The following is a 22,422-nucleotide window of genomic DNA, read 5'->3' on the forward strand; positions in this document are numbered from 1 at the left end:
ATCTCTCCAGCACTTTATTAAAAGCTCATTGTTGTTACATTGAACTACAGTAACATTTTTGTTGTAATTCAAATGGTCATATATGGGCAGCTCAGTTTCTAGACTGTATTTTCATCCACTGGTTTGTCTATTTTTGTGCCAATCTTCCACTAAGTGACTTGGTATTGCTTTTATAGTAAATCCTGAAGCCTTCAATTGTAGTCCTTAATATTTTTTGGCTGCTCTAGAGCCTTTCTGTTTCTGTATCAATATTGCAGCCAGTTGGCCAGTGTCTATAAACCACACCATGGTTTATAATTGTGATGGCAGATGACATAGATACATGGATAGCATGTCCACATATAGATCAGTTTGGGGATAACTGACATGCCAATATTTTCACGATTTAGGAAAAAGTAGATTTCTTTAAGAGAACCAGGAAAGGACTGACCATAAAAGAATAACTCAGGCCAAGCATGGTGGCACAAGCCTTTAATCCCAGCATTTGGGAGGCAGAGGCAGGTGGATATCTGTGAGTTCAAGACCAGCCTGGTCTACATAGTGAGTTCCAGGACGGTTGGGGCTACAGGGAGACCCTGCCTCAAAAAAAACAAAAAAAAAAAAAAAAAAAAAAAAAAAAAAAAAAAAAAAAAAAAAAAAAAAACCTCATAAAGTCCTAGGTCCAAGCCAAGATAACGTACTTTATTAGGTCTAAGATGGGGTCCCCAAATCTTCAGCTTTTACAAGCTAAAGTTTTGGTTTTATAGAAAATGGACTCACAAAGCCAGAGAGAACATTTAAAGATTTCCAGTATCCTGTCAAGGGCTTTTTCTACCATTGATTTCCTAAGCTTGATACTGTTTAATGCTGTTTGGTGCAGACCCACAGGCACATGTTAACACATGACTGAGCAATCTTTCATGCTTTTGGTCTTATATTCTGAGAAACTATCATGAACATTATGGAATGGAGGTAGAGATTCTGACACTAAGGACCAGCTAATTCTTTGCTTTGGGGGATTCTTTGAGCACAGCAGGACATTTAGCATCACCCTTTGTTCTTACCCATGAGAACAATAATTCCCTTTTCCCAGTTGTGACAGTCACAAATGTCCCCAGACAATCACCAAATGTTATCCCCAGTGGGTGATACGACCCCATAGAGAACCATGTACTAAAGGAATCAGAAACACATGACCGAAACAGGTGCTCTAGCCCATGTCTGGAAAGCTGACTTGATGTCCTCCCCCACAGCAAACCCTGAGCCCTTCCAGGGAAGTCAGGATCACACTGAAGAAATGAGTGAGGCGAAAAGCCAAAAGCCTCAAATGTCACTGGTGATGTTAAGCAGTAAGAGTTAAGTTCATTCTCTGAATAGAAGAGAATTAAAATGTTGCATTCTCGAGAAATTCAATTCATTCTCACCAGACAAAAAAAATCTGTCTTAGCAAATATTTATTTTTCAAAGAGTGTCATTTGTGAAGCAGAAAAACATAAATCTGCGACACACACCAGCTCAAAGTCCATACTTGATTCTCGCCTTCATCACCATCACTGAAACATAACTTTCCTTCTTTTTGTAAATGCTAGCACACGCACAATACATTTGTTTCTGAATGGGCCACTTCTTGCAGAGAGGTGGAGGGGTGGTGGTGAAATTCACCCATTACACACCCTAAGGCTGTTATAAGATTTGGGCCCTAGAAGAGACATGAATATTCATTTCAATTTTTCCCAGGTGAGAAAAGAGGAGAAAAGGGTTCTAATAGTCAAGTTTGCATGCACACATGTACACACACTATACACACACCATGCACACATGCACACATGCACACAAGTGCATACCATACATACCACATATACATACATACACACCATATACAACTGCACATGTATACACACCAGGTGCACACACATCCATACATACTGCAATAATACACCAATGTGCCCAATACATGCACATATAGACATATATGTGCACATATACATACATGTTTGCATACATACACATACCTACACTTGAATGCATGCATAACACAAAATATATACATATGTATATACATAGCATACACATATGCAATACACAAATACGTGCATATATATATACCTGTGCATGTATGGCATGCACATGTATATACATCATATCTAGTACATACATGTCACACTTGCATGCACACATATACATTCTGCCTATATGCAAACATATGTATATCTACACATAGTAACATAGTCACATACATGCAAACAGACAGACAGATGCAGGCCCTCTGGGAAACTTGCATTACTGCCTGTGGCTGGAAATAGAATGATGGATAATCCTAGCATCCTGACACACTGGGCCTGACCTGACATACACAGCTAAAAGAGTGAGTCTATTACCACCCCAAGAAAAGGCAAATACTAGGTGACCTGTTGTGGAACCATGGGGTGGACCTGCCAGCTGAGGCTTGGGTGAGGCCAGAAAAGCATAGTGTGGATCTTTCTGTACAGAATGTGATAGGCACCAACAGAATTCTGATCATAAGTCCATTTCCCTGTAGACAAACAGAAGCATCTGGAATTTTGAACATTTCTGGCCACTGCTTTTTTAGTTTGCCACCCTCTGGATATACATACAAGTGGGCCAATAACATGGATTCTACAGCCAGACAGACTGGATTTGTACCCAGTGAACTGGGTGGAACTGGGCTGGCTGGTTACGCAACCTATCTGAGCCTCAGCTTCCTCTCCAGTAGAATGGGATAAGAACAGTACCTACTTCATTGGGTTGTGATGTGTGTGGAGGGAATTAAGCAATTTTCCAGTCAGTGCAATACACACTTGTTAATGAAAGTAGTAAGTTCATAATTAATGCAGAGAGCTTAGGGAAGTAGGTCTGATAAAAGGAGGTCTAGAGAGTCACATGAAAGGACAGTAGCTTTAACACATACTTGCTTAAGAAGGACAGCCTGGTGGGTACCAGAGTCAGAGTATATTGGGGTGACAACAGAAAGGGAAACTCAGGAGAGCAGGGATTACTAGAGAGCCCTCTACCTATTGGGTAATTTTCTAATTTTAGAAAACTTCTTAACTCCATACCACAGAGCAATTTCTCATGGGGCCTGGGCAAGAGAAGGCCAATGACTCATCATTTTAACAGATGCACAAGTTCCGTCAACAGCTGGATAGGTGACAACACTTCACGGTTAGATTTATCAAAGTGGTCCCCTTGTCTACCTCCACATCCCAACCCCCCAACTCCCAAACCAAACTTCATTTCTTAATCAAAATATCTCTGAGCTATGCCTACCCAAAGGAGAAAGTAAGATCGCAGGCAATTGCAAACCATTCAGAGGATGGAACTGGAGGGTTTTAATTTTCTATACCAAAATGTTACTGAGGAAATAATAAGGGTTCTCGTAATATTTTCGAACCATGTAGATTTTATTTTATGTATTAGCTACTTAGTATAATATCACTAATATCGCTATGATAACACTAATATAAACTAATATCCCTATGTCCAGAGCTGGCCAGACATGAAGATGTATATTAGAATCAAGGACCTCAGATCTTGAAACTAAGTTAGTCTGTGTATTGGCCTCTAATGTTGAGGGAAGACAAGAGTAACATTTGTCACTTAAGTGCACTTTGCATGTGTATGTGGAGGAAATGAACTGGTTCATATATAGATAGAGACACTTAAAAACCAACAGGTGTTTGAGCCAAGGGATTGCCTTAAAATCTATTTCAAAAGGCAGTTAAGTGACTTACCCCACCCAGGGCTCCCACAGACTTCTTCACATTTAAATTTAATGGTGCATGATAGACACTAGTGAAAGTGTTGTTCTTCGGGTTATGGCTGTAGAAATAAATCAAAATTAGAAATGTACTTTATCCAAGATGACCACGTGACTCTTCCTAATATAGTAGTAATTTTTTAAAAATTGATAGGTTTAAAATTTATTAATTAAGTTCATGATTTTCTAGGCAATGAATCTTACAAAAAAAATTAAATGAAGTAAATTCTGACTTAAGGACAAATTTTCACTGATTATGGGCACTTGAAAAGTTTTGATAAAATAGAAATGGATTTAAACATTATTTAAAAGGAACACTTTTAAGGGCAGTCTGTGCACATCTTTGGTAGTTATATTATTCTTTCTATTTCATAATTTGACATGAGGTTACAGTGGGTAGATGTGATCTTCTGCTTATAAAAAATTTGAAAATTTCTGGCCACTTTCTAAAATCCTATTTTATATCTCCCCCACAACTGGATACGTATAAGTAGACACTGGGGAAGGAAGGCATTTCTTGGAGTTGGGCCTGGAGCTTAGGATCTAATCTTTCAGTTGGCTACTTCTTGAAAAACAAACAAAACTCAAGCAGTGGTAGGCAGGGTATCAGACACTTACGCGTGACAGTACGGCTTTTTCTGGTGACTCACGAAGTTATTAACAGACAGCATCATCTTGCAGACTTCACAGTGAAAACATGCTTTGTGCCATATCTATAGAAAAAAGCTGGCAATTACTTATTTTCCCCAGATTCAGGGTTCACATCAAGGTAAAAATGTGAAATTTAAGGATAAAATGATGATAAAATGTATAAACTATCCACATAACTATAATATATTAAAAGGGAACAATTGTTTTCTTTAGACAACACAGAAGACAAAGCCATGAATAGACTCTAATAAAAGTAGAAAAATGCATCTTTTCTTATGGTTCATATATGGTTCCATATATGTGAAGATAGATGTCCCAGGATTGTCCTTATGCCCAAAGACCAAGAAGTTGTCCACTGACCTGATCTATACAGCTGATCTTCTCAGCAGGATAAACCCCATAGCCACACCTGGAACAGGCCTGTACGTTCATCTTGTTGTAAAAAGACCAGACAAGACAACAAGAAGCAAGATCTTCTCTGGAAACCCAGCTGAGGTGCTGAAGGCTACAAAATCCCAACACTGTGAAACCCCTCTGGGCACCTTGATCCTTCACAATCCAACGTCCACTTTCCTTTGCTGACCTTCTGGTTTGAAGTCAGCAGCTGGTTGATTTTAAAAGCTGCCACTTACTCAAGGGACTATTTTGGCATCTCAGTCAGCACGCATGCGTCTGGGAGGCAAGGTAGAGGCATTTGGAGCTGACGTGCTTCTGGAAATAGAAAAGTGAACTCATGATAGCCGCATGTTTATGTGGATAACTAATTCTTGGGGCGTGATCAGACACATAGAGAAGTTGGACACTAGCTGTGATCATAACCAGAAAAAGAGTTTTAAAAAATAGCTATATACACACTCATCTGGGAATCAGATAAGAAAAGCTGACTGTAGGCCTCCTGTGACTAATGCAGACAGACTAGCTCCCCAAAATATGGGGATAAAAGAGAATTGACCCACACACCCCTGGAAGGGAAAAATAACCAGATCTGCATTTTAGCTATTTTATAGTAGCAAAACTAAAAAGTTAATAAGATATTTACTGTGAATTTCTACTGGAATTCAACACATAAGAACAAATGAGAATCTTGCTGTTTGGGCATCTGTATTTTGTTCTGGAATCTTCTACAAAGGTCTTTCTGCTTATCCCCTTACCCAGGAGGCCCTCACAGGGATGGCTTGGTGAAGAAAAAAAAAAAAAATCTCTCCTCCTGGTTTTGGGAAGGTCCCACTGAATTCAGTTTGTGTTTGTATGTTATCTTGTCACTTTCAGAGATACCCTCTACAGAAGGCACCTCGCATGTCCCCACAAGGACTCATACCTTCATGGTCTTCACAGCAGTTTTGCCACCTGAAACATTAAACATTAATATATCTATTGTTCAGAACTGTGATATCTCCATCAAAATATAACACTATAGTCCATCTTGCCACTCCTACATTCCAGGACCTAAAATAAGCCCGGCACTTGAAAGGGTGTCAGTAAGAATCAGTAAGTGAATGGAATAAATTTAATGCTCATACCCAGATGTCTACAGAGGTCAAGGGGTAAAGACAGAGGCAATACTAAGCCCTCAAATGGATGAGCTCTCTTCCCATCCAAAGCAGACAACACTCCTCAACCAACCCCTATGTCAGGACTGACCAAGTTCCCAGCATCAGCAAACATTCCGGGGAAGCCTGAAATCTGCATTTACACATGAAATGCCTTTTTTAAAATTTAAATAAAACACCAGCAGGCTATCAGTTAGTGACCTTAAGCTTACTTCTGAGCGCTGAGACTGGGCAAGGTAATGGAGCAAAATGAGTGTTTTTGTGTTCTGTCAGGACAGTCTTGGGAGAGCAGGAAGCTGCAAAACAAATCAAGAGACAAAGGGAAAGAGATCTGAACTGGACAGCAAGTGGGATGCAAGGCTGCCCTCTCAACAGAGGGAGGAGAGCCAAAGCAGGGATGCCAGGCTCAGCAGCTTCCCCCCAATGAAAACACCATCCAGGCATAGGGCCGCCATCTGAGATGATGGGTGCTTTGCTCTGAACCAGACTTCTAAAGTCTCACTTGGGAGTGCGGGAAAGAGCCCCTTAAACCACTGAGAATGAACTTTCCTCCTGTCTAGAAGGCTGAGGAATCAGAGTCAACTTCACTTACTGGAAAAGCTATGGAGCATTTCCACTCTATCAACAGCTGACTGCACTGTACAGCAGTTCCGGTTTGTCAGACCTACTTGTGAAAGCAAGGACTACTGAAATGAAAGATGGTCAGTTTGATTTGTACTACTGCTTCTGCTTCATTAGAGATCAGGAGTGGACAGGTAAAGCCAACCCACAGAACTGGAGGTGGGACAGGTTAAGAGGTAGACATAAGGGGCTGGAGAGATGGCTCTGCAGTTAAGAGCACTGACTGCTCTTGCAGAGGACCTGGGTTTGATTCCCAGCACCCACATGACGGCTAACAACCATCTGTAACTCCAGATCCAGGGGATTCGATGCCCTCTTCTGACCTCTGAGGGCGTTGCATGACATGGGTGCCCTTACATACATGCAGGCAATATACTCATAAAACCAATAAATAAAAAAAATTTTCTAAAAGGAGATAGAAGTAAGCACTCATTGCAAGATAGACACAGGACCTATCTATCTGTTAGATACTAAGGTTTAAATGTGTCCCCCAAATTTCAGGTGTTGGAAGCTCTATGTCCAGTGTATTAGGTGGTATAATATTAAGTATTAGTGGTAAATTAAGTAGTAATTAGTGAATTAACGTCATCATTGAGAGATTGGGTTGTTATACAAGTGAGGTTGTCCCTTCTTTTTATCTCCCTCTTTCTCTCTTGCCCTTCTGTCATCTGAAGAGCGATGACAGGGCAAGCAGCTCCTTCTCAGATGACAGTGGCATGCCCTCAGCCATCCCACTCTCCAGAGCTATGAGCCAAATACTGGTCATCTTAACTTATTCTATCTGAGATATTGTTATAGCTACAGAAAATGGACTAAGACAACAGACACTGTGTTTGGCCCATACCACCATTCTCCAGTTCTCCAGCCCCTCCTCTTCTTTAGTACAAGCCCCAGGCCCTTGACATAGGGATTATATCAGGCCACCAGACCCCAAGCCAGTGAGCATGTGAGGTTCCTCTGGCCTCAGAGATTAATTCAGACAATATGGGTCTTGGTCTCAGTTCTCCAAAAAACCCAGAAGCTTTGGCAAAGGCCTATATACAAGGACTTTATTTAGAAGTGTACATTCAGAAATAACAATCCTAGAAGGAGGAATAAGAAGGCAGGAAATTAGTCTGTAGTGTGAGGTTGGTCCTCAAGGGGACCACCACCTGCCAGTGTTGGTTATCCCTTATCCAAATGCTTGAAACCACAAGTGTTTCAGAGTCCAGATTTTTTTGTTAGAGATTAGAATATATGTAATGAGATATACTGGGTATGCAACTCATTCAAAAATATGGCACTTGTCAAGTTTCATACACATCTTTTATATTCAGCCAGAAAATAATTTTATGCAGCATGTTAAACAATTTCACGCATGAAACAAAAGTCATGGTGTGAAATTTTCCACTTGAGGCATCATGTTGGTGTTCAAAAAGTTTTAGACTTTGGATTTGGATATTAGGGATGCTTAACCCTTTAAAGTGTATTAGCGCACTTGATCTACATCTTTTAAGGGGCCATGTGTGTTATTTAGCTTTTCACTGATGCACAAATATCTGAGAGAAACAATTTAAAAGGAGGAAAGCTGTATCTTGGTTTGTAGTTTCAGAGCATTCAGTCCATGGTTAGATGGTACCATTGCTTTGGACCTAAGTCAGAAATAGGGCAGTGGGAACATGGTGGCAGAAAGCAGCTCACCTCATGACAACCAGGAAGAGCATGAACAGGAGAAGGCCAGAAACCAGACATACCCTTCAAAGGCATGTCTCCAGGGACCGACTTCTTCCAACAGGCTCATCCTCCACAGTCCAACCACTTCTGTCTATTCAAACGTCAAACCCACCAATGGATTAAAGTATTCATTAAGTCAGACTTCTCATGATCTAATCATCGCTGGAAATGCCCTCACGGACACATGTTCAGGTATGCTTGTTAATGTCCTAGGCATCTGTCCAGTCAGTCACATTGACAATGAGACAGTCTGCCAGAAAACCACTTGGGGAAGGTTACCAGGGGAAGGTGCTGCCCACTGGGTGCTCTGGCTGCCACCAGATATACTGTAGGTTTCTGGCATTGAGAAGCTAGTCCTTTGCAAGATGCACCAAGCACAGAACCAGGAAGCAAAACTCTCCATCTCTCTAGCTCATCTACAGACAAAGGGTAACATCAGAACACTGGCACAGGAAAACGACTTAAACCGCCATGGTGAATTTTCAGGAGACAATACTGAATTCTCTTATAAGGAAAAAAAAAAAGGAATTCTGCCCAAGCCCTAAGCTCCCCACTCTCCTCATGGGCAGAAGCCTGCTGGTGTTTCAGCAGGGGTCTGAGTGTAGGTCTGAACCTGTGGGTATAGACAGCCCCATTTCCGTTATCTTCAGATATCCTCCGGTAGTCTTGTATACTTACAGTCTAGTCAGAGCTGTGTTGTGGAATATTGGAGAAGTAATCACTGTGGCACCCTGAGAGAGGTGGGGAGTTCACTGGCAGCTTGGTAAGCAGAGGCAGCTGGAGGCTAGAGAGAAAGTCTACAGGGTCTGGCCCAGGGGTAGTTATGAGGCCATCCCTAGGGAAATCACCTGATAAGGTGAGGCCAGTAGATGTCTTAGGAGTAAGAGAGAAGGCTCCCATTATAATCTTTAGTACAAACCACAAGCTCAGAACAATTACAGGCCTGAAAATGGGAGTAGAGTGCTTCATGCTAAGGCCCTGGGTTTAATCTGTAATACAACAATCAAATAATAATAAATTTAAAATAATCATATGGCCCTGTTCTAGTTTGTTCCTCCATTGTGGTGACAAAATATACTGACCAATACCAACTTGGGGAGGAAAGGGTTTATTCACCTTATATCCCCCATGTCACAGTTCATCAGGGAGCCCATGGTAGGAACACAGAGTAGGAACGTGGAGGCAGGAGCTGAAGCATACATAGGCCATGGAGGAATGCTGCTTACTAGCTTGCTCCCCTGGTTCATGCTCAGACTGCTTTTTATACAATACAGAACAACCTGCCCAGGGGTGGCACCGCCCACAGGTGGCTGGGCCCTCCCACATCACTCAATCAAGAAGATGCCCCACAGACATGGTCACAGGCCAGTCCAATGGAGGAAATCCCTCAATTAAGGTTCCCTCTACCCAGGTGTGTCAAGTTGACAATAAAAGCCATCCAGCACAGGTCCCAAGACTGGAGAGACCAAGGACATACATTTAGAAGACAGTATCATTTGCATTCAGCTCCAGTATAATTATTACAGAGGGGATGACCACACTGTTTTTCTCCCTTCCACGTTTCCACAGTTTTAGCTGTTGATACTGTGATAATCCAGCCTGGGAGCAATAACTGTGGAGATGCTCACACCAGGGCACAATAAAGAACTGGGAAACAATGATTTCCTTTCACAGCACCTCTCCATCTGAGCCAGGTACAGATCCTGTGTGCCCATGTGTCATAACACTTGCTCACTCTCACTTCTGGGGGAGCCTTCTTGTGAATGGAAACTCCATTGTCTTTCTAGACAACAGGATCCTGGCTCCAATCTCTAGCAAGCTGGAGCAACTTCTCAAAGCCTCCAATTCTTTATCACCAATGAGCAGATACTGGTTGCCGAAGCCCCTTTCAGCTCCTAGCATTGTCTCTACGTGTCTCTGGGATAGCCTGCAGAACTCTAGGTTTACAAGTTAGATAAATCAGGGAATAGCGTTGCTTAATGAGATTCTTCAGTTTTCAAATGATTCCCAGTTGCATTCCCTTAAAAAGCAAGTTATTGGGCTAGATGGATGGCTCAACAGTTAAAAGCATTACTGCTCTTGCAGAGGACCTCAGTTAGGGTCCTGGCACTCACATCTGGTGGCTCATAACCACCTGTAACTGCAGCTCCAGGGGATTCGATGCCTCTGTCTTCTGAGGGCACCTACAGGTGTGCGCACACATACACACACACTTAAAATTAATTAAAATACATTTTAAAAAATTTAAAGCATATCATCTTAGTGTATGTCATAGTTTGCCCCAACATTTACTCCAAACAGTTCAGGGACCCGGGCATTAAATAAAATCTAGGGCAGCCATATTAAGAATGTCAGTTAATTATAAGTATTCCCTCACACTTGCCTGGAGCCAGTCTTTCATAACATCAAGAAAGTGTCCTTGCCTACTGAGTAGAGTGTTGAGGTTCTCACGCTCAAGAGAAAACAAACAAATAAAAATAAAATGGGCTGTGGTGTATAGATCTTAGAACCAAATATCTCTGGTATGTCCAAAACTGCAGTTGCTTCTCAGATATTTAGCCTCGGTGTGAATCTGTTGTTCTGAGGACTCAGGGACAGGGAAGGCATCAGAAGGCTTCCAAGCCGAAGTGAACGTTTGTCCATGCCCCTGTGCGAGTGTGTGTGTGCTTGTGTGTCCATGTGAGAGCCTATGTGTGTGCATGTGCTTGTGTGTGTGAAAGAGCCTCTGTATGTGCATGTGCGTGCCTGTGTGTGCGTGCGTGAGACTGTGTGAGACTGTGCGTGAGACTGTGTGTGCTTGTGGTGTGTGTGTGTGTGTGTGTGTGTGTGTGTGTGTGTGTGTGTTGCGGAGGTGAACCGGAATCTGTGGATGTGCAGTCTTCTCCATTAATACTAACCACACACCCCAGTACCGGACACAGGGGGGTGCCCAATATTTCTCGAATAATTCTAGCGCCACATCCAGTAAAGCCTGGGTTGCCGGGTGGGAACTCAGTGTTAAGTCAGTGGTCCAGGCCTGCACGAGTAGAAGCTACGTCTCAGAAGTCACTGGACCCTGGCGACCCTACAGTTGGCCCCAGGGCTCGTCCTGGGGGAAAGGTAACACAGAGGCCCTGGGGGATGCGAACAGTACTGAAAGGGGTCAAGGGGAACGAGCCTTCTGGCTATGGAAACTGAGTCAGTATGTAGTAGCAGGTCGAGGGGCGGACTGGGGTAGATGAGCGCGGCGCCGCCCAAGTTTGCCTGACGCGTTCTTTGGGTCAATCTGAGCACAGGCAGTTCTGCAGCAGAGCACTCCCGGGGACCTTTGCAAACTTTGTTTAGCATGCTCTCCAGTGAGGTGAGCGCGGGAAACTGCATACGTAGCGCTGGTTGCGATCTGCAGGGCGCGCTCTGCCGGGGTGATGCGCGCCGCTGACTTTGCCAGGGCCGGACCAGGCACCGGGTCAGCTTTGCAGAGCACGCAGCCAAAAGGCAAACATTAACCCGGTAACCTGGGGGCACCCTTTGCCGAGTGGCAGCTCTGGAGAGCGCGCGGGACGGGGGAGGGACACGGACACCCACGCACCGCCACCTTGCGGAGGGCGGGACCATGCTCTTAGCGGCTCTGGCTGCTTTGCACGCAGTCAGCTTTGCAAAGCGCGCAGTCAAAACTGCACGCGGCGCCGGGGCCGCGTGGTGGCCTGGACCACTTTCCCCCCCGCCAGTTCTACTGTCCGGTGAGACCCGCGGCTCAACCTCGGAGACCCGCGCGCCCCAGGTCCGGCCCAGTTTACAGTCCCTGGGGCGCCGCGCGCGGTCCCTCAGCGTCCGGCCGGCCGGCTCCTCCCCCTCCCCCGTGGAGACTTTTACTTTCGCTTCGGCTGAAGCCGCCCTAGACGGTCGCTGAGGATCAGACGCCGCTGCAAGCTCTGGCCGGCTCGCCACCGTGGGAACGGTAACTCGGGCTCCGGCGTCCCTTCCCGCACATCCTCCCTCCCGCCGTTCTCCCTCCCTCCGGTACCCAAACTCGGGGGAAACCCGGGTGGCGCTGGGGCTTCGCTGAGCCGAACCCCACGCCCCCCTCCATCACTGGCTTTGCTTAGCTTGCCCCCCCGCCCCCAATTCCCTTCGTGGTCCGAGCCTGAAGTCTCGGTCTCGCGACAGGCCGAGCCATCCCGGATGTAGCAGGGAAGGAAGAACTGGATTAGAACAGCCGAAGTCATTGGCACTGGGAAGACACGGGTCCGGGTTCTAATCCCCAAGACGTCGCCTGCCAGCTGTGGTTCCATAGCCCCTTGGGTGCCTGGTCTGTTAAATGGGAATTCTGGGGCGGGGATGGGGGCAAAGTTGGGGTGCACAGCTAGGCGAAGTCTGCTTGGGCCACTCTGATTGTTGGGATTCCTGGAAGCACCTTGAAAAACTTGGTGGTTCGGTCTCCTTGCTTTCCTGTTTATGGAAAAGTAAAATCACTTGAGGGTGTAGGTGGTTCTTGATGAATTGTACCCAGGGCGTTTCTCTCGAACTGGGTAGTTTACAGAGCATTTCCTCCTTCAGTTTGGCTAGCCTGACCTTCCTTCCCCTCCCTACTGTTAGGGCCTAGGTCTGCCATCTATAAACCTTGGACAGGTAATTAAGCTCCTTAAAGAAACTGAAATGTCTTCTGCAAGATAGGGGCAAAGTCTCCAGTTACCTAGCAGTGTGAACCCCCAGTGATGCTGTGGTGTGGAGAGGGGGAGGCCCCAGAACTTTAAGGAGAATATCTTTATTTGCACAAGAGGTGAGTGCAGATTGGATGATGTCGCCTTGCTAGGGAAGCTGGTGCAATAAGTTTGTTTCCTACTCACACACACACACACACACACACACACACAAAACAAGTTTAGGCAATAACCAGGAAGTGATTCACTACCCAGCTGTTTAGAAATAATCATTACAGGAGTTAAGGATATAGCTCAATGGTGGGGGTAGTTGCCTAACATTCCCAAGGCCTTGGGTTCGATCCTCAGCACCCCAAAGAAAGTAAAAAGAAATAATCACCCCAGGACTATTTTTCAGCCTACAAACAAGCTGTTTAAGACACAGATGTGGTTTTAAGATGGCGGTGAAGATTTACATGGGATGTATTCTTAGTCCTGGAGATGGTGGTGCTAACAGACTGTAGACTATTTACATTGGCACAGCATGATCAGCATTTTAAATGCATGGCTTCGTTGATTCCCACAGGCTTTCTGTGACTTAGCACCTCTACTTTCCCATTTTACAGACAAGGACATTGGAGCTCAGAAGTTCAGTATTTAAAAGTTCTGTGGCTAATTCATGGAATAGCTGCTTTTAGCCCACATCTGGTGGCCCCCTAGGGTCTCCCTCCCTGACCACACCTGGGCTGCACATCTGGACCCTGTTGGACCCTTTGTTTCTGTCATTTGCTCAGCAATTTGCTAAGTCCCAGTTATAAAGACATGTTAATTGGGCACCCTACACTTGTCTATGATTAAAACATAAAAAGGAGTAATAGGTTAAACTCTCAGTTGGCAAACAGAGCTCTGGCAGATTATATTAAGAATAATAACTAACTGAGACCTACCATGTGTGTCGTATTGTTAGTACTTAGAGTATTGGTTTTCTGTTACCATGATGAGATAACTGAGGCTGGGTAACTTTATAAAGAGATTTAGTTAACTTGTTGTGATTCAAGAGTATGAGTTCAGTATCAGTGTAGGTCTGGTGAAGAACTCATGGTAGATGGCATCTCAGTAGCCCAAGTGCTTGCCAGTGGGAGTGGTCACATATCAACAGCAGTGCTGAATAGCCAGGGCATGGCCAGGTTTGTTCTTTTATATCCACACTCCTCTCAGAGAACTAACTCAGGATCCCACAAGAACTGCCTTAACCTCCTCCAGTAACAGCAGCCCCAGCCAGACCTAGCAGCCTCCCACTGGGTTCCCACTGCCTCTGACCATGGTGGAGGGGACCACAGGCCTTCCAGCACTCAAACCCCTCCTTTTGGCTTCTTGAATGCTTCAGTGAGTAGGAAATGCAGATCTCTCTTTGGGATAGATGTTCATTTCATGACCTTTGGATGTGCACCCAGAGCTGGGTCTGTAGGATTATTTGGTCTTTCAATTTTGAATTTTCTAAAGGGAACTTCATCTTGTTTTCCAGGGTTACTGCACCAGTTTGTATTCCCACCAACTGTAGACTGGGAACCCCTTGTTTCTGCATCGCCACCAACACCAGTTATCTCTTGTTTATGTAGTAATAAACACCCTAACAGATACAGGGCGATAGTCCACTCCACTTTCAATTTGCATTTCCTTGATGGTTAGTGACATTGAGCGCTTTCTTAATACTCAAAGTCCACTTAAAAAATATATTTTTAGGGGTTGGGGATTTAGCTTAGTGGTAGAGCGCTTGCCTAGTAAGGGCAGGGCCCTGGGTTCAGTCCTCAGCTCATATATATTTTGAGAATTTCATGCAGGTATACAATGTATTTTGATCTCATTCACTCCCCAGTTCTCCCCTTTTTTACATCCCGCTCCCGTTTTTTTGAGACAGGGTTTCCCTGTGGCCCCAGCTGAGACTGGAACTCGCTATATAGACCAGGCTGGCCTTGATCTCACAGAGATCCGCCTGCCTCTGCCTCCTGAGTGCTAGGAGGTGTACACCATCCCACCTAGCTTTTTAAAAATTTTTAGTAATCCACTGAGTCTAATTAATGCTGTCCATAATCATATGGGTGTGGGGCCATCCACTGGAGTATGGTCAACTTACCAGGGGGCCATGCCCTTAATGAAACTACTCTCCCTCCCCTAGCCATCATCAACTGTCAATAACTCCTCAGCTAGAAGGGTTGATCTGTTTTTATCTTCTTCAGAATAATGTCTATTCAAGTCCGTGTATCCTTAGCCTTCCATAAGGATAGTAAACACCTGAGATATTCAACTTATAAAAATAGTTTGTCAGTTATAAAGATTTATTTGGGGTCCTGATTTCAGAAGGCTCTCCCACATTTGTCTGGCTTCATGGCTGTGGGCATGCAGTGAGATAGAGCATCATGTGGCAGGATTGTACGGTAGAGCAAAACTGCTTACCTCATGGCCCACAGGAAGCAGAGAGAGTGTGACAAGAAGGATCCAGGGCACAGTACCCTTCAGGGAAACACTCCTAGTGACCCACTTCTCCAGCTAACCCCACCTCATAAAGTTTCCCTCATCCCTCCAGCTGGGATGCAACCAACACATAGCCTGTTTCGGGGGAACATTTTATACGTAAGTCATAATGGTGGGGTATTCACTTCATGACTTGGAAGTAAAAGAGAAGAAAAAGTGCCTTGGGTCTCATCGTTTCCTTTGAGGATGGTGTCAGTGATGGAAGACCTCCACTAGGCCTCACCTTGGGTCCAGTGCCTCTTAGTAGCATTATGCTGGAAACCAAGCCTGTCATCCCTGGGCCTTTGCAGGCAGGGGCATACCAGATCCCAAACAGCCAAGTCTTTTACCCATTCTCGTTATTGTTGAGTTGGCTTTTTGCATGCATTGCTCCTTTTCTGTTTTGGCAATTAACCCTTTGGCAGATACAGGGTTCATCAACTTTTCCTTCATCCCAGAAGTTGCTGTTAAATTTCTTATTTTGCTGGGTCTCCTTGGCGAGGGTGATGGGAACATGAAACTCTTCTTACTCTCTCCACTGCATGCATGTATTTTTGTGCTGGAATCCCAGTAGACTCCTGTACGCCCCAGGAAGAGGACATTCTCTCTCTCCCTCTTTCCTTCTCTCTTACCTTCCCCCTCCCCCCTCTCTCCCTCTATTCCTTGCTGTGGCTTCCCCTCTCCCTCTCTCTTTCTTTGTATGTCTCTCTTGCTTTCTTTTTCTCTGGAAGTCCTTTTCTCTCTCCCTCTTTCTCTCTCTCTAGCTCCCTCTCCCTCTTTCCTCTTGTCTCCTTGCTGTATGAATTTTAAAAAGATTCAAAGGGTCAAGGCTCAACACTGCATGTTGAAGATAGTGTCTTTTTCTGGTGGATTTTTATAAAACTTTGACTTACTGATTTTTGAAAATATTCAAGTGTCTGCTTTGCTGGTAACAGTCCACTTTAAAAGTAATGCGGTCTCTGTGAAGATGGAACGGAAACTGCTCAGTGTCTTTTGCCTGCCTGGCCCGTGCTTCTCTCCTCTGTAATGGATTATTTCTGCTGTTAAGAAACATTTGGGGTCTTCAGCTGAAAAATCTGTGTCCTGACCAGAAGCGTGTTGGTGACCATAGTAGGGAGGCTTGTGATGTGCCATGAGACTTCCCTGGCCACAATGTGTCCTCGGGCCTCTTCCTGACGCTCACATCTCTCCTTACTGCCCCATGCTCACACACTCCCCCCCACCCCCCCATCTTTCATTAGCTTCAGGGTAACCTCACAGTGCCACTTAGAGCTTAAGACCATGAGGCTGTCCCTCCTTCCACCTCCAAATGTCATTCCTTGTTGTATTCTGCAGCCCAAGATGTTCCATAGAATAGTTGCTATCCTCTTTTCCAACTAAGTGAAAACACACCTAGGCCAGCTGTAGCAGGTGTGCAGACATTGGATCTGATGGCTGAGGCTTGCTCAGTGACTGAGACCAAGTCAAAACTGAAGCCCAGGCAGGTTTGCCGAAAGTGTATCCCTTTTCATGAGGAATGAAACAGGACTTGATTTGTGAGAAATGATTCCAATAGGGATTCTCCTTGGACCAACTGTCTTGTTTAGCCAATTCTTTTCCCGCGAGGTATTCATTTCTTCCAGCCTTCCACTCAATACTTATTTAATAAGCACCTTCTGTATGCCAGCTGCCCCTACCACAGTGAGTTTGTATTGTCCTGCGGGAGCCAAGCAATTAGTAGAACACAAATAAATGACAAATACGAGAGCCAAGTAGGGAATAAAAACAGCCAGGTAGTAATATGTCTATGCCTGCTGACAGATCTAAAACAAACAGAAACAGTACAGAAATGAATGGCTGTTTCAGTACAAGTCTCACAAAAACAGGTGGTGGTGGAATGTAGTCTGTTTGACACCTGTCCTAGGTCACGAAGGGGACCTTAAAATCCAAGGAGATAATTAAGATCTGAATGTTTAAATAATGGGGAATCTCCTGAAGGGGTCGCCGGCGGGGCGGGGGGGGCAGTGTGTGACAGAGATCAATCTGTGTTGTCAGTCCTTGGGACTCGCCACCTTGTTTTGGGGGCAGGATTTCTCACTGACCTTGGAACTTACCTACTCAGCGAGGCCAGACCAGTGAGTCTCAGGGATCCACCTGTCTCTGCATCACTAGAACTAGAGTCACAACACTAGCTACCATGCCCAGCTTTCATGTGGGTTCTGGGAATCAAACTCAGCTCTTCAAGCTTGTACTTTACTGACTCCCCAGGCCTCTTGAAGATTCTTGAACAGGAAAATGATTTGTAAAAGTCTATTTGGATGGAACCACATAAAGTCATCTAAAGTGAAGAGAGCTTGACGCCCCAAAGCTAATGCTGATTTCGAGCTGTGCTTGAGTAATACCAAGCAAAAGATGAACACTGTATGACTTCTGGAATTTAGGGACTCCACGATTGTTACAAACCCTGACTGAACATTTACCAGGATCATGGGTGCTGGAGTCAAAGCTCTCTGAGGTCAAGGGCTTTGGTTTCTTTGCTGTTAATTACTGGGTCTCTGGAATGAGGCCTGGGATATTGTTGACACGTGTACATTTTATTACACTGATGGTGCAGTAAGTAAAGCTTAAATACGCAAGACTGCTCACTTAGGAAATGTCACCTAGGAAGTACCATTTTAAAATATCACAAAGCAAGGGGCTGGGAGGATGGCTTAGTTGGTAAAGTATTTGCTGCACAAACATGAGGATCCGAGTTCAATCCCCAGCACCCACATAAAAAACGCAGTGGTGGCACCCACCTATAATCCCAGCACTGGGGAGAGAGACGGGGATCCCTAGGGCTCACTGGCTAGCCAGACTCACTTAATTGGCGAGTTCCAGGCCAACCAATGAGATACCGTCTCAAAAAAACAAAGTGCACAGCGTCTTAGCAACAGCATCTGAAGGTGACTTCTGGGCCTTCATGTGCATATGCACAAACATGTATGGCCACTTGCACACACATGTACAACCACACACACACACACACACACACACACACACAAATCACAAGGAAGTTATGCCATTTTGAATCTCAATTTTCTGGTTTGATTTTTCTCCCAGATGGCGGATGATCAGGACCATGCCTCAGAGCTGCGAGAAAAGGATTTTCCAAGTACAGATGTAGTTGATGCTAAGCCATGCCGAAAGTTTCCCTGGTAAGTTTTCTTCTTTACTAGATTCATCAGACACCTCAGCCTCTTAAGCTTGCCTCACATCTACCTTCTTCACCCACATATGGGGAGGGAACATTCAGGAAAGGAGATTTGTGCTGTGTGTGGAGCATGCACAGGATGTTGCTAGCTGTACGTGACAGTAGTAGGGTCCCTGGGTGTGTACCCTCTTATCTCTAGGAGGCCTCCTGGCAGTGGTGGCACCCACCTATAATACCTATCTGTGTGTTTGGGGGACAGTTCCTAGGAATAAGAGGCTGTTCTCATCAGGGGTGATTTGCTTGTGCCAATTTGGAACAAATATGGTTGAAAGGTAGAATTCAAGTGGCTGGGGACAGGCACTACCAGGGTGGCCTGCCTCCTCCTGCCCCCTATACCTTCCAAGGACACTCCTAGGGTGGAGGGCAGTGCTGGCTATGCTCAGTTCCCTCTTGTCCTTTCCTGAGTTCACTTTTAAAATTCTAAATTTGACATTTAGTAATAAGCACAGCTTCATTTATTAAACTAATATACCAGTCTTGGTATCATTGCATTTCATTTATATATGCTTTGGAGATGGTTCCCATGATACTGCCATTTGGCAGGTAGGGAAACTGAGGCACGAAGAGGTTTTTTTTTTTTTTTTTATCACTTGCTTCTGTGATGGGTCAATAAATGGTAGAACTGAGACCAGTCTCCAGAGCACTCACCTAACGGGTCTGTGGAGTGCTTTCTGTTGTAAGGAGAGCTGCGGGGCACAGAGGAACCTTGAGCATGGATGGGGAGTGTGTGAAACTCCCTAACAAGCAGCAGCAGCTGTCTGAGGACCAGAAGCATTAACCTCTTTTAGTGTAGTCCCCACCCCCATCCACAGTTTTATTTTCTGGGATTCAGTTTCTCCTGGTCAACCATGATCTGAAAGTATTAAATGGAAAATTCTAGAAATAAGCAATTCACCAGTTTTAAATTGCACACAGTTTGTTCTGCATGGTGTGATGGAATTTTACACAGCCTGACTCTGTCCCATCCAGGGTGTGGGTCATCTCTTTGCCAGGGTGTTGCATGCTGCCTAGCTGTTAGTTACTGAGCCATTTTGGTTATCACCTCATCTCTGAGGTATGGCAGTGCTGGTTTTCAAGGAGCCCTTATTTTATTTAGTAATGGCCCCAAGGGGCAAGAGTCCTGTTGTTGGCATTTCAGACATGCCAAAGGGAAGCCACAGAGTGCTTTCTTTAAGTGAAAAGGTGACAGTTCTCAATGAGTAAAGAAAGAAAAAAGCTGTGTTCAAGTTGCTGAGCTCTGCTGTGAGAACAGATCTGAGGGGTGGGGAGATGGCTTGGTGGTTGAGAGCTTTTCGTGCAAGCATGAGGACCAGAGTTCGGACCCCCAGGACCCTCATAAATACCAGGTGGGCATGGTGGCCTGCCCATAATTCCAGCCTCACAAGGTGGAGACAGGATTCTTAGGTGCAAGCTCGCTAGTGAGACCAGCCATATCTAGAGCTCTGGGTTTGATTGAGAGAATCTGCCTCATTGACTAAGTTGAAATAGTGATTGAGGATAATTTTGGACTTCAACCTTAGGCCTCCACAAGCACTTGTACTTATGTGCACACACACATGCAAACATACTAATGCGCACTACAAAATATACACACACATGAAAATAGAAAAAGGTAGAGGGAGAATGGATCGTCTATTCATGAAATTGTAAAGAAGGGAAAAAACTCTTGCAAGGTATGCTGTCCCACCTCACACACTACAAGCCTGGCCGCAGTGCATGGTAACTTCTTTGTCATGGTGGAAAAGGCATAAAATGATAGGATTGGGTGCTGTCTGTGATTCAGGCACCTGTTGGTAGCACATACCCCACAGGTAAAGAGGGACTGCTGTATTTCCTAAGCCAAGTCCTATCAAAGAGAGAAAGACAGCAAGGACATAAAAGCTGAGGTCAGGGAGTGCTCCCAGGCAGTGCTCAGGAAGGGAAGAGCTCATTCATGAGGCTGCCTGCCTCCCTGTAACACCCAGAGACAGCCTGGGATCATATCATCCCAAACAGGGCTGGGGAGAGTAGGAAGGACCCCAACACCATGGGCTCAGATTTCATTGGTTTTGTCATTTGAGGTCAGGAATATCCACTGAAATGACCTGAAAATACAGTTCCAATTCCTGGGAATTTCAAAAGCCAGGAAGTGAATTGGTCTAGGTTAACCTGCTTGCCAGAGAAAACACCCTTTAGATCAGTGACCATCAAGTGTTTAATACAATGTTGTAAAACTACATACTGTCTTGTACAGTTTTAAAGTGATGTAAATTTTTCTTGAGGCAGTTGCAGATTTTACTTTTCCAAGTCTTTTTTGAGTATTTGGGTTAAGTAATTGCCTTGATATGAAAGACGAACAGGACTTGTTTAATGACTTTCTCAAAAATCTCAGTAAGATCTTTGGTATATTGTACTTCTCAAAAATTATGAAAAGGAATTGTGTGTTGTAAACATTGGCACTTAAGAATTTGTTCTTGGTACTGGAGAGACGGCTCAGCACTTAAGAACACTGACTGTTCTTGCAGAAGACCTGGGTTTGAATCCCAGCACCCACAGGCAGCTAACAACTGTCCATAACTCCAGTTCCAGGGGATCCGACGGCCTCTTCTGTCCTCCGTGGGCATTGCATGACACCGGTGCACTTACCTACATGCAGGCATAACACTCATACACATAAAATAAAAGTAATAAAAATTTTTTTTTTAATTTTAAAAAAGTCTGTTCTTTAAGTGTATCCAATGGCACCTAAATTAGAAGTGGTTTTATAGCTTACTTTGTCCATTAAATACACCAATAGCTCTTTAATAGCTAGAATTTTCACGTTGTTTTTCCTCTTCAATTTGTCCTTTTTATCCCTGTTCTCTTTCCTTTTATTCTGATGTCATAGATTTAGCTACTTGAAAGTCTTTCATCATACAACTGTGTAACATTATTCTTATATTCCTATGATTCTTCGTATATATTCAAAGGCATCGTCCGGTTTTTATAAGTGTGGTCTTTTTGAGACAGGGTCTCCCTGTAGCCCTAGCTGGCCTGGTACTCACTATGTAGAGCAGGCTGGCCTTGAAGACACAGAGATCTGCCTGCCTCTGCCTCCCAAGTGCTGGGATTAAAGGCGTGCACCACCACACCAGGCTGAGTGTTACAAGAATTTTTTCCCCAACCAAGTTCCTATTTCAGTTATTAACTCAAAGTTGATCTATATAAATGATAAATCATTACCACTTTAATTATTACTCATCAATAAGTAGAAAGTGCAAGTTGTAATGGAATTCATAGGCTTTAAAAAAGATTCTGAATAAATAAGCAAATACACTATTTCTGGAATGAGAAATTTCAACAGTATGGCCTATATTGCCTCTTTTCATTTTTAGATAGAAAAGCACTGAAACCTCATGAATAAATTCATGGATGGTAGAATATTGTTATAGTAATATTACCTCTTTGAATTCCTTCTGAGTTCTGTGCAGAAAAAGGACAACTCCTCACTCATGTTGAAATTAAAGTAATGAAAATTGCCTGACCTGTTCAGCCTTTAGAGGTTTTTTTTTTTTTTTCCCAGTTTCTCGGAAGACTATACCAAAACCTCTCCAACATTTGTTTATTAAGCCTGTTCTCCTGCTATGATGAGACAGATCTGTTTAACTCAAAGTATTCCAAAAATAAAAATAATCAGAGATGCATCAGTAAACATTAAATATTCCCAAAATAAAATAAAATAGACTCATCAGTTAGCGCCTTTATTAAGTTATTCTTTATAATACTTATACATACACATGCATACATGCA

At 44.2% G+C, this 22,422-nt stretch overlaps 2 protein-coding genes across 6 annotated transcripts in view; one reads left to right on the plus strand and one right to left on the minus strand.

The window, feature by feature from the left end:
* The window catches only part of Nrap (nebulin related anchoring protein), a 70,090-nt gene extending 65,109 nt beyond the window's left edge, over window positions 1-4,981 (minus strand). For all 3 annotated transcript variants that reach the window (XM_008830210.2, XM_008830209.2, XM_008830208.2), the window contains exons 1-3: window positions 4,769-4,981; window positions 4,376-4,470; window positions 3,732-3,819 (exon numbers count right to left, since the gene is read on the minus strand). In XM_008830210.2, coding sequence (XP_008828432.1) covers window positions 3,732-3,819; window positions 4,376-4,470; window positions 4,769-4,840 — 255 coding nt within the window. In that variant the 5' untranslated portion in view covers window positions 4,841-4,981. The remainder of the gene's footprint in view (window positions 1-3,731; window positions 3,820-4,375; window positions 4,471-4,768) is intronic.
* A 6,902-nt stretch (window positions 4,982-11,883) lies between these two features.
* Window positions 11,884-22,422, plus strand: part of Casp7 (caspase 7) — a 43,123-nt gene continuing 32,584 nt past the window's right edge. The window contains exons 1-2 of one of the 3 annotated variants that reach the window (XM_029562127.1): window positions 11,884-12,229; window positions 18,504-18,598. In XM_029562127.1, the coding sequence (XP_029417987.1) occupies window positions 18,504-18,598 (95 nt within the window). In that variant the 5' untranslated portion in view covers window positions 11,884-12,229. Of the gene's footprint in view, window positions 12,230-12,464; window positions 12,581-18,503; window positions 18,599-22,422 lie in introns of those variants that run through there. The other 2 variants (XM_008830212.3, XM_017797415.2) reach the window with 2 other exon arrangements.

The sequence above is a fragment of the Nannospalax galili genome, unplaced genomic scaffold, assembly GCF_000622305.1.
Source record: "Nannospalax galili isolate Female #2095 unplaced genomic scaffold, S.galili_v1.0 scaffold974, whole genome shotgun sequence".
NCBI classification, from domain to species: domain Eukaryota; kingdom Metazoa; phylum Chordata; class Mammalia; order Rodentia; family Spalacidae; genus Nannospalax; species Nannospalax galili.